This window comes from Elephas maximus, chromosome 23 (genome assembly GCF_024166365.1).
Source record: "Elephas maximus indicus isolate mEleMax1 chromosome 23, mEleMax1 primary haplotype, whole genome shotgun sequence".
Lineage (NCBI taxonomy): Eukaryota > Metazoa > Chordata > Mammalia > Proboscidea > Elephantidae > Elephas > Elephas maximus.
Window position 1 is genome coordinate 29,347,752 of NC_064841.1, and position 13,084 is coordinate 29,360,835.

General features: G+C 39.5%; 1 protein-coding gene across 3 annotated transcripts in view; it reads left to right on the plus strand.

The window, feature by feature from the left end:
* The window catches only part of TNIK (TRAF2 and NCK interacting kinase), a 481,587-nt gene that overhangs the window by 317,083 nt on the left and 151,420 nt on the right, over positions 1-13,084 (plus strand). For all 3 annotated transcript variants that reach the window (XM_049867710.1, XM_049867708.1, XM_049867709.1), the window contains exon 5: positions 11,710-11,820. In XM_049867710.1, coding sequence (XP_049723667.1) covers positions 11,710-11,820 — 111 coding nt within the window. The remainder of the gene's footprint in view (positions 1-11,709; positions 11,821-13,084) is intronic.

Consider the following 13,084-nt stretch of genomic DNA (forward strand, 5'->3'; position numbering starts at 1 on the left):
TTCCTTCTGTGTGTCTAATCTGCTTTTTTTATACCTCAAAGGTGATTGGCTTAAAACACACTCTACATTGATATGGTCTCATTAGCATAACAAAGAAAGCCCTATTCATGAATAGGATTGCATCCACAGGTATAGGGGTTTAGGATTTACAACACATACTTTGGGGGACACAATTCAATCCATAACACAAAGACACCAGTTAGGAGGCTGTTACAATAAGCTAATCCTGTTCCTGAACTTGACAAAGAGCAGCTCTGTGAGATCTGTAGGCCGTGATCATTGCCAAACTCAGGCCACATGCCTTCACATTTTGCCTTCTCTGCTTGTATATGACAAAGTGTGATGGTTACAGGCCCCACATTCTGCCGGTTTGGAAGAAGGAGGGCAAATGGCCTCTTTCTGAATGCTTAGAGGCCTCTGCACAGCCAAAGAACTGTGGCCAACTGTCCTCACATGGATCCATCCTTCCAGGGCTAACCCAGCCCCTCCTCCAGGAAGCCCTCCTAACATGTCAGCACATGTCAGACTCAGGCTCATGCCGAGGACTGTTCTGACGGTTCCCACGAGCCATTGTCCAGAAGCCTCTGTGTCCCTGGGGATGGAGCTACAAAATTATTACAAGCCAGTGACAACAAGAGTATCATTTCTTTGTTTAATTTCTATAGCAAATCAAGGAAGAGTTTGGAAAAGTGAAGGCAATACAGAAACAAAATAGGTAGGAAATAATTGCCAGATTGAAATATTGGTGGGAGCTTGGCTATAGAATATAACATTGTAGTCCTCACAACTGGACCAATTCAGTCAAGAAATCTAATGATGTATTGCAATGGACAAATCTGCTGCAAAAAAACTTCTTTAAAGTGTTAAAAAGCAAAAATGTCACTTCGAGGGCTAAGATACGCCTGACCCAAGCCATGGTATTTTCAGTTTCCTCATATGCATGCAAAAGCTGGACAATGGATGAATAAAAAAGACCGAAGGAGAACTGATACGTTTGAATTTTAGTGTTGGTGAAGAATATTGAATATACCACGGAGTGGCAGAAAAATGAACAAATCTGCCTTGGAGGAAGTGTAGCCAGAATGCTCCTTAGAAGGGAAGATGGCGAGAGTCATCTCACGTACTTTGGACATGTTATCAGGACGGACTAGTCCCTGGAGAAGGACATCACGCTTGGTCAGTGAAAAAGAGGAAGATGCTAAATGAGATGAGTTGACACAGTGGCTGCAGCAATGGGCTTAAACATAGCTGCGACTGTGAGGATGGTACAGGACTGGGTAGTGTTTCATTGTGTTGTGCACAGGGTCACTATGAGTCAGAAATGACTCAAACAGCACGTACCAACAATAAGAACGTACTTACTCCAAGGCCTCTGGATCACTAAATTTGGGCCTCTCTGTGTTAATGACAACAATGGCAGGCAGCATTTATTGCCTGCTTATCATGTGTCAAGTACTGTGCTTGATTGCACTGTCATATTATTTCATTAGACCTTTACAACCACTCTAAACCAAACTCAAACCAAACCTATTGTTGCCGTGTCAATTCCGACTTATAGCGGCCCTATAGGACAGAGAAGAACTGCTCCATAGGGTTTCCAAGGATCCATAGGGTTTCCAAGGAGCAGCTGGTGGATTCCATCTGTTCACTTTTTGGTTAGCAGCTGGATGGTTAGCCATTGTCTGACCAGGGCTTCACCACTCTAGAACTTAGATACTCTCATTATCCCCACTTTACAGATGAGAGAGGTTAGGAAATTGCGTAGGATCTCACAGCTAATAGTGAGGAAACCAGTGTGCTAGCTAACCCCAGGCTGCCTGATACCAGGGCTGGGCCCTTAAACCCTACGCTCATCTCCTTTTAGTCATAAAAAATATTTCTGATATCAAAAGTTGATGTTCAGAATAAGGTTGAAACTCTGTGCTCGAATAAGTTTATTAAAATTATACTTTTAATCTTCATTCCTCAGTTTCCCCAACTTTGAAATAACATAGAAAGACCTGTTCGCTACTACTAAGACTATTGTGAAGTCTAAGAAATACATTTTTTAAAAGCACATTAAACCTTTTGGGAATGTTTTATCAAATAATTGCAAAGGTCACAGATGACTGACTATGCTAATTGCATTTTCATGAGAATTACAGGCATATAAAAATATCATTCTGTATTATAGAGAGACATAGTTTGTAGCAACCAAGAGCAACACTTTCTAACATGTGTCCCCTGTATTCAGATGACATAAAATGTTTCTCCAGATATTTCTTTTTTTGTGACCAGAGGACAGAGATTTGCACATACCCTACTGGCCAATACGGGTGCTGTTTGAGGTCTCTGATTGAATTATCATCTGTGCGAATTCCATCAGTCTTGAAAAGATAAACACTTGTTTAGTACCAGCTCTTTGTGAAAGTACGACTACTTCTGATAATGGCCAAGTAATTCTCCTTTATCAACTGCTTAGGGCCTGATCCGGAAATCAAAAAAGGAGCTCTTTCAATAAAGATGCCGATCTCTCGGAAATTGGGCGAGCTCCTGACGTGGCATTGCCATCTCGTTCAGCTGCAGCACCATAGTGAAGAGGCACTCCTTCTTGCTGCATGCCATTCAGACACTGGGACTGAGTGGACCGAGTGAGAAATAGTATCTGCTAAACAAATCTCTCTAAAATCAGAAAGCAAAATGACACATATTTTGTTGTCGCTTTTGATACCACCGTAACAATCACAGGCTCAAATATCTCAGAAAAGGAAATAAAATTCTACTGAGCATCTGAAATGTTGGCTGGTCAAGTAAGAGAGTGGAGCATTGTACTGGAATGACTCAATAAGCCATTCATTCATTCAATTGTAACATTGTAGACTTGCAGAGCTAAGAATCAAGAAAGTATAGTATATGCCTCTTAGGGGGCAAACATTCTAGCAGCTGGCTGAAAACTGGCCTGGGAATTCAGAGGCTAGATTGCCTTGACAGAAGGCAGTGTCTGGCATTTGGTTTCCTCATCTCTAAAAATGATGACCCTGGACTAGGTCTGAATTTGCCAACTGGTAGCCCAGAGGCTAAGTGCAGCCTGTAGATGTGTTTAGTTTGGTGCACAAATGGGGTGTGGTTTTAGTTCTAATTTAGAAATGTCAAGCCTGAAATCCCAAATAGCAGCTATATGTTTGAGCAGAATACCAGCTGTTTAGAGGGGACTTGCCCACTCCAGTTTGCACCGGGGGCCCCATCACTCCCTTTTGTCTTCCATACACGCTCAGCTTCATGCCCTCATACTACCTGTCCAAGCCCCATACTGGATCATCTCTGGTGGCGCTACCAAGCACCCGGAATCTTGCAGTTCTCAAAAGTAAATGAGATACCAAGATGATCCAAGACATGAAGTCATTCAACTACCAATGAATCATCTTTTCTAAAGTCTTCAGTGACGTTGGCCACCGCCCCAAACCTAAGTCTGTTGTATTTTGGATTTACATTGTTGCAGTGTCTTGGCTTGGCAAAAAATCATGCCCACTACATTTTTTGGTTATTTTAAGATTTTAGAGTCAAGGTGCTACAGATAACACCATTAAAAATTCAACTACTCATAGTCAAATCTTTTGAACAGTTCATTAAAATTTCTCCTAGTTCTGTGTATCAGAAATGAGGCTTTCATTGATTTGGATTGTTTTTAACCTGTGTTTGTTACTTTTATAAATTAAGAATGATCTTTCTACATACATAAAAACTAAGTCACTTGTCTAGAGAAGCTGTTGAATCTTGTTTTTTGTGAGGTGAAACTTCTAAAAGGCTGAATTTGGTAAATATAGGAGTGGTTAGAAACAGTTTCCCAGTCCCAACTGCCCCACTGGATGATCCATAGAGACAGAATGTAAGGTATCTAGATACAAACACGGATCTAAAGCTACACACAGTTGCATACCTTGCAATGTGGGCTTGAGTTCAGCTTTAATAGAGCCCCTTTTATGAATTAATGGATGGTTCTTTGACAAGAATATGAAAACAATTTCTTTTTTCCCAATGCATTTCGTTTGAACTGTGCTTAAACTGCTCTTTACCTTACAAAAGGAAGGCTTTTTATATGCTCAAAGTTCTTTTGCTAGTGGCCCATGAAACCCTTCTGATTCCTAATCTAGATTAATTTTATGTTTTATATTCCTGTTTATGTTGTGCTTCCCAAAAATCTCAGCTACCAAACCCATATCCACGTCAAATTCTTCTATTTGGGTAGCATTAGATGCAGAGTTGTCAACTTCTTACACCTTTAAGCTTAATTTCTATGATTGGGTCCACGGGAGAAATGGACATGTAATGTTTTACCGCTACCAGGAAAAGTTTTCCAGAAGATCTTGCATGCATAGTGTGAAATTTGAGTGTTAGATATGAAAGCTAAGATGCCACTGAGCTCTCTAGCATTTACTCGTATGCCACCGTGCTAACACTGAAATGGCCGTCTCCGTCCGTGGAGGCAGCTCCTGAGCGTCCCTACTGGACCTTTCCTTTGGGCAGCCATCTTGGTTGCTCAAAATACCGGTTGGCTTAGTAAACTCAGACTGTCATTGTCGTTTTCAAGATATAAAGTTGTTCATCATCCAGAAGCTTTATTGACAAAGTTTGAAACAGTTCACATTCTAGGAAGACTTATCTTTTCATCTTCGGAAGACTTATAGAATTTGTGGTTCAGGCATTCTCTTTTCAGGTCTAAAAATATGATTCGGAAACCACAGCAATTTTTTTCTTTTCTTCAAATACATACTAGTGTAAAAATGAATGCAAAAGACTATTTAGCTGTCTTTTCCAAATGGGAAATTGCCAATAGCTTTACTTTTTTCATTAAGTCATAATTGAAATTACAAATGTATGCAAATGTATACCTAAAAATTATTATACTTCTCACATGTTTTATACAGTGAGGCTTAACATACTTTTGGCAAATGAAGCATCATTTGAACAAAGTTACTGAGTTTGGATTTTTTTTTAGATAGAGAGAGATAGACAAGACAAACAGATACATGATAGCTGCTGTCAACTCATGGAGACCCAATAACAACAGAACAAAACATTGCCCAGCCTTGCATCATCCTCACAACCACTGGCATGTTCGAGTCCATCGTTGCAGCTTTTGTGCCAATCCATCCCACCAAGGGTCTCCCACGTCCTCATTGGTCCTTTCCTTCACCAAATAAGGTGTCATCCTCAAGTGGTTGATCCCTCCTGATGACGTATCCAAGCAAGTGAGTCAGACAGTGTTCTGTTGTGATCCATAAGGTTTTTGCTGGCTCATTTTCAGAAGTAAATCACCAGGCCTTTCTTCCTAGTCTCCCTTAGTCTGAAAGCTCTGCTGAAACCTGCCCACCATAGGTGACTCTGCTGATATTTGAAATACCAGTAGCATAGCTTCCAGCATCACAGCAACAGGCAAGCCAGCACAGAATGACAAACTGGAAGATGGGTGGTGGGTTTTATTTACACCTTCATAAGTCATGCAGATGCCATCCGTGGCTATTCACATCCATTCATGATAGAATACTCCGTGCCTCACTGATGTTTCTGGACCTTCGAGGTCAATAGGCTGACCCTTGGTGGTGGTGTGAATTCTTGGAAGTTTATCTTCCTGTCCTTTCCTTAGGGCCCCATCACCCACTTGGTGCAAACTCCACTCTCATTTTAGGCAGGTCTGCATCCTCAGGTTCACTCCTCTTCCTCATCCAGCTTCCCAACCCCTCCTTTTCCTATAAAACAAGAAGGGGTCTAGGAGTAGTCATTTGAACTGTGGGTGACTGACTGGTGATATTTGGGAAGAAGGAGTTCCTGTCAGGGTATTCTGGGCTAGTGTCTGCAGTTTTAAAACATCATCTCAAGACTTTATTTCTTGGTACAGGAACTAAAAACTAGCTGACTCTCTAGTGTGTGAATCCTTTAGAGACCCTAGAAATCATCCTAGCCTTTTAGGTTGGCTCTGAAAATAAACGATTTTTAATTCTCTCAGAGATGCCTTGTGATGGAAAGGGAAAATTAGAAGTGACCACCTCTGCTGATTCTACACTGAAGGCTCCTGGGCCCTGTGAGAGGTGGGCGCAGGGCTGACTCAGATAATGCTTCTGAAACTCCTTCTGAAATTAGCTGAGGCCAAAGACTCCTCCTTCAGTATTATCCTGCAGAGACAGAAGCACTTGAGAACATAGTAAACAAGCCCCTCTCCCCAACTTCTAAGAAAAAAATCCTACCTGTCTGTGTGGTGCAAACAGACAAGGCTGCTAACCGAGAGGCTGGCAGTTTGAGTCCACCCAGAGGTACTTTGGAAGAAAGTCCTGGTAATCTACTTCTGAAAATTCAGCCATTGGAACGTGTATGGAGCACATTTCTACTATGATACACACGGAATTGCCGTGAGTCTGAGGCCGACCTGACAGCAGCTGGTTTTTCTCAGAAATATAAGACAACAGACAAAAATATGTAATAATCAGCCATGCAAACTGTGAAGAATGTCAGAACACTTTGTGTTTTACAAGTAAGCTTTTATTTAGATAGAGAATATCCCTATCCCATCCTGTGTCTTCCCTGCCTGAGCACAGATCTGTCCAACACCTTCAACTTAACCTTCCTTCTCCCTTCCCAGGTTAAACACATGTGTATTTCATTTTCTGACCCAGTTGTTTAGTTGGTGTTGAGTGAGATTTCCAATGTTAACAGTCCTTCTGATGTCCCCTCACCCCCACAAATAAAAAGACCCAGAGCCCTGGAATACACTCCTGTGTCTTCTTGCTGTGTGATACAAGCTTGAAAAAAAAGATGTGTCCTTGGTACGTTTTTCGTTAATAGAGGTTTTAGAAACACATGCTCCCAATATACTTTATAAGCTCCTTTCAGCCCTGTCTCTTCAGCATCCAATTCAAGAGGATGTTGGGGAGCCACTGATACCATCTTCCAACTCAGAAGCTCTTCTTGGTGGCTTTTTTATAAATGCAGACAGACCAAGAAATTTCTGGATGCTGGGAACTTTATATCCATAGACACAATTAATATTCACATCAAATCTATAAGGTTGATGTTTTTATTTGTAGTTTATAGTTGTGGTAAAGGAGCCCTGGTGGCACAGTGGTTAAGCACTGGGCTGTTAACCAAAAGGTTGGCAGTTCGAACCCATCCGGTTGCTCCTTGGGAGAAAGACCTGGTGATCTGCTCCCATAAAGATCAGAGCCTAGAAAACCCTATGGGGCAGTTTTACTCTGTCAAATGGGGTGGCTGTGAATCGAAAATCAAATCAACGGCACCTAACAGTAGCATAGCCAGGAGAGGAAATGAGCCTAGGGTGGCCAGGGAACATGCCTGATGTCCCATGGCTAGTAATTGAGAAAGCACTCTATTTTAATTCTGTTCTAGTTACTTAATGAGTGCATACTATAGATAAGGCTGCAGACCATAACTAAACTCCATTTCCAAATAAGTAAGGAAAGGGGCATTGAGGAAATGAACAACTAACAAAATAGCAATAGCAAATCACTTAGCCCAGTGCCTGGCATACAGTAAATGTTGGCGAGTATTATTGCCCCAATGTAAACTAACTCTTTGACAACTTTATTTTGGGGAGAATATTAATGATCCATTATTCCTAACTTGTGAGATGGAAAGTTATTGATTTATTACCTCTGGGCTTGGCAAGTTGAGCCCTGTTACTGTTTATTAATGTGATGAGGGTACCTGTGGTGAGGGAAGGTCCCCGCTGCGCGGTGGCAGTAATTATCATTGTTGCTGTGTGGCTGCAGGAACCATTTGCTAGCAAATGCTGGTTTCTTCATTTTCCTTCTAAAAAAAAATCCCATTGCATAATTTAACAATCATTTTGTTCCATAGTGAGATTAAAAGAATTTAGCTGCCTTCAGCTGGAGCTCAATGGAGAAGCAAATTATAGAAATCACTGACATTAGTGCCTGGCTAGAGTAGGACTGTTTCCTACTGAATATTTGAAAGTATTTTATCCAATCTAATTTTAAGACTCTGGAGTCACTGGGCTTCCACTGCTTTCCCTGGGCACTGTAATTACGTGGCCTAATAGAGCTCAGTGGGTAGGACGTTTGCTCCAGCTGAACCCAGGGCAGTGGCTTCATTTGTAGGAGGTCTGGTCACTGCCTTTCTCAAAATGGCATTTGGAGAAGGGGTAAAAGCATGTTTTTCTCATTCGAGAAAATGTTTTTGCCTTCCTACCCCAGGGTGTTTCTTTTGTCCATGCTGCTGGCGTTGGACCATGGTTTGTCCCGTGACAGGATTTCTGTTAACTTTGTATTATAGATAACCACCAACATACATAAAAGTAGGCAGAACAACAACAACAAACAGTAATTCAGAACAGTACATTGAGCACATGTGCCTAAAACTAACCCCAACAACCATCACCAGTGGCCAACCCTACCTCATCCATACTTCCATCTGCTTTCGCCTTTTCCAGCCTTTTTTTGAAGCAAATCCTACTCATCATATCGTTTTAGCTATAAATATCTCAGCATGTTTCTCCAAAAGATAGGAACTTTTTTGACATAATCATGGTATCACTATCAAAATTAAAAAATATTAACCAGTTTTCTTTAGTATCATCAATACCTAGTGTGTTTTCAAAGTTGTAATTGTCGCACAAGTTTTTTTTTTTTCTTTATATTTAACAAACCATATTTATTTCTTAATGACTTTGAAAGTCTGTCTAGGTTTTATTTATTATATGAACCCAGATATAAGGTTTCTCTTGCCCCCCAAAAAAAATCCTTTAGAAAAGAGGCATCCAGCATATATTTGAGTCCATACAGTCTTTCCTTCAGAGTATTCTCTTAGTAATATTATTTTTTGAGTAATTTTTATTGTGCTGTAAGTGAAAGTTTTTAAGTCAGGTCAGCCTCTCACGTATAAACTTATATACACCTTACTACATATTCCCACTTAACTCTCCCCCTAATGAGTCAACCCACTCCCTCTTTCCAGTGTCTCCTTTCGTGACCGTTTTGCCAGTTTCTAACCCCTTCTACCCTCTAGAGAGAAGATCCCAACACAGTCTCAAGTGTCCACCTGATACAAGTAGCTCACTCCTCATCAGCATCTTTCTCCAACCCATTGTCCAGTCCAATCCATGTCTGATGAGCTGGCTTCAGGAGTGGTTCCTGTCCTGGGCCGTTGCACAAGTTTTTAATTTTTAAAAAATTCAATATCCAAATAATGTATATACATTATTACTGGTTTGTATATCTTCTTAAATATCTTTAAGTCTACAGGTTTCCCCGCTACCTTTTGTTTTTCTCCCTTACATTTTATTTGTTGAAGATTCGGATTATTTGCCCTGGTTTTGCTGATTGTATCCCCATGACTTAACATGTTCCTCAGTCCTCTGAATTTCCTGTAAATTGCTAGTTGAATCTGAAGAATTAAGTTCAGGGTTTTGTTTGTTTGTTTTCTGGTTTTGGCAAGACTTTTTGAAATGATGTTGTATTCTCCTATCATGAGACATATCCTATCTGGCTGTTTTTTACTTTGTCATGTTAGCAGCCTTTGATGATCAGTCCCTAAATCTGTTAATGCACTGGGGCTGCAAAAGAGTGGTATTCTAATTATATATTCCTTCCTCACATATGAGATGGAATACCTTTTTTTTCTTACAGGTAAGCCTTCAACAAAATTCCGATTCATAAAAAAGGCCAAACTTACTGGTCTAATAGAGCCTGGTAGAACCCCAGGACTATGGCTCTTAGACACCCTTCAACCTGGAAATGAACCTACTCCCAGAGCTCACCTTTCAGCCAAACGACAGACAGGCCTGTAACGTGAACAATAATACCTGTAAGGAAAATTCTCAGGACAGTCAGCCATAGGAGACAAAAAGGGCAGCATTTGCCCAAAAACAAAGTTCAGAAGTCAGGAAGGGGCAGGAAAAATGGGCGAATGGAAACGGGAAACTCGGGGGAAGTGGGTAGAGTGCCATCACATTGAGAGGATTGCAACCAAGGTCATGAAACAAAATGTGTATAAATTGTTGAACGGGAAACTAATTTGCTCTGTAAACTTTCATCCAACCACAATAAAATGTTCAGAAACCAACCAACAACAACAACAAAAAAAAAAACATAAGCTTTCCCTCTCATTATTTAGTTACCTAGGGATAAATTTTGTATAAGAAAGGCAGGATAAAATACTTGATTCTTTTCCTTTATTTGCCAGTTTTTGAAAAAGAAGTTGGTTCTTTATTTTCTTTTAACACTGTCAGTTATATGCTTTGGAGCGGGTGGGGGATTTCTTTATTAACTCATTTAATTAAACATATTAAATATATTTCAAGAAATAGAAATTATTATTCTTCTTGATGCTCAAATTATCTCATCTTTGGCCAATGGGAGCCTCTTCAGGTTAACTCCTGAGTCCTCTGAGACATGGCCTTGTGGTCTTTGATAGCTTCCTGGTTGTCAGATATGGTAGTTTCACAATTTTTATCAGGTTGGAATGTAGCCTATTGTGGGCATTTTCCAAATCGCCTTACAAAAATTCCTTATAATTCTCTCAACTTCTGTTGGCCCTTCTGGAAAAGATGGAGAGATTCCCCACTCTTTGTTGGATCACAAGAAGACAAGTCAGAATAGGTATTAGAAACTCATTTATTAAACTTATTTTATAAGTTTTTATTGAGTTTCTACTTTTGCCCAATATTGTACTAGATACCAGAAATACAGCGAACAAGAAAATATAACTTTTGTCCCGAAGATTTTGCAGCCTGGAGGGGTAGATTTTGGACCTGATGACCTGGTAGTGATGTCAGGAATGTACATTTTGCCAAAACCATCAACGAGATTTCATTAAGGCACCATGTTAGTTTTGTCTTTACTGTCAAGTCATAGATTGGTTGCTGGTTATTCTGAATTCTTCTCATGTAATTAATCTTCTTCATATAGTGAAAAAAAATAAGTGCCTAACTCAGTGATTTTTGTTGTAGAAGAAGGAAAAAGTGTGGAAATGGATGTGTTTTTCTAAACCTCGAAAATGGTTGTAAAAGCAGTAAAATAGATTGCTTTTCCTCTTCTAGTCTCTATTTCTCTGTTAAGTAAGGGAGATATTTATTTTCTGCCTATTTTATAAAGTTGCTGAGTGCTGCAACGAATTTATATTTATAGAGAGCTTGGAGCTTTTTGGATGAAAGGTGCTAAATTATGGTTTATTGTTTATTGAATTTATTCAATGTGCCCAAACTCCTGGGAACATTTACTGACGTTAATTAAAAACAGATAGTCCTCACTCTGACAGCTTACAGTGCCACTCACAAACCAGTAACAAACAATGTGCACTCTTCTTGTCCTAACTGGGGACTGCTTAGAGAACCATAGCTCTTTCTGACAGGAGAATGATCCTGTTTTTGTAGGCCAGATGAGTTAGAATGCTGGGGAAAAACACAAAGAGATTCTTAATGAGGTCTGGACCACCTACCAGTCCCCATTTTAAAAATGACTTAGACTAAGAAGACTTTTCTCAATTTCCACATACAACTTTCAGGTTGGGAACTTAAAAAAACCATTTTGGGAGGAAATTAAGTTAAAAGTTTATGTTTGATACATTGTTTAATGATCACTTTTTCTTTACAGGGATGGCATTCTAAAGCAGCCAACTGGAATCTGTTTGTTTTATTAACCCAACCTAGTGGAAGCTGTGAAAATGTAATTTTTATAATCACATGTTTGCTTCCCTTGCCAGTTGGTGATGGAGTTTTGTGGCGCTGGCTCTGTCACTGATCTGATCAAGAACACAAAAGGCAACACGTTGAAGGAGGAATGGATTGCGTACATCTGCAGGGAGATCTTACGGGTACGTGACAAGTGGGGACAGGCCTACCTCAATGTCTGACGGTAACGCTGGATATTTTGGGAGATGTTGAACTTTGTTTTAAACCTTCCACTGAAATTCATAAGCATACTGGAGATCTCTTTTAAGCTTTATCCTAACAATGATGGTGGTAGTGGTAGTCGTGGTGAGGGTTGAGTTGGTGTGGAGATGTGCTCTGATAGAAAAGAGAGCCATTCTGGGTACCGTTAGAGGAAAAGGTTGTGAAGGCCATGTGTACCTCCATTTAAAGGGCAACATTGGGTCAATTCCCTTACCAAGGATTCATTTCCAATGGTATTTTCAATTAAAAATCTGATTTTAGATCATAAAGAAGGGTTACACCCAAGAAATGAATTGTTTTGAGGTATTTAATCATTCACTTGAGTTTTCTGTTTGTAAAAATTATAACTAATTGATTGTAACTAATGTAGTAATGCCTTTCTATAAAGGTTGAGTGACGTTAGCGACTTCAGTACATACAACCTAGTTTAACAGACTTAATCATTTAAATCAACCAAAATAGCTGGACAAGATTTTGCCTGTTGACCGAGCTATACCCACGAAGCCTACAACTAGACAATCTGGTCCATCGTGTCTTATTTTCAGGGAAAAGAAGTAATTGGGCATATTTTAGTTTCTTCACACTAGTTTAATTTTCTTAGTACTAATATAGAAGCTGTTATATGTCCACCAAGTGTTCTTACTAGATCTGCCTTGTAATTGTTACTAATTTATAAGTCGTGCCTTCTTAATTGAAGAGAACAAAAGCTAAAACTGTTTTTCAGCACATGTCCAAAAAATACCTTTGAGAAATAGATTAAGTGTTGTGGTGGGTGGATGGATAAATGGAAGTTAAGGAAGAAGGACATAAAAACATAATGTTTATTCATCAGATGCAAACCAGGTCAGGCAAAGAACAAATAGAAAATGAAATTTTAAGATGATAACACTTATAGTAACATAAAAATCAAATACTTAGAAATAAATTTACTGAAAGATGCAAACTACTTTTAGACTGAAAACTACAAAACATTACTGAGAGAATTTAAAGAAGGCTTAATAATGGATGAGGTATACCATATTTATGGATTGGAAGGTTTAATATTTAAAAATGTCATTTCTCCCCAATTTGATATATAGTTTCATTGCACTCCCAATCAAAATACCAGTAGGTATATTTCTAGAAACTGACAAGATGATTTTTAAAAAATTATATGGAAATGTAAAAGGCCAGGAATAGCCAAGG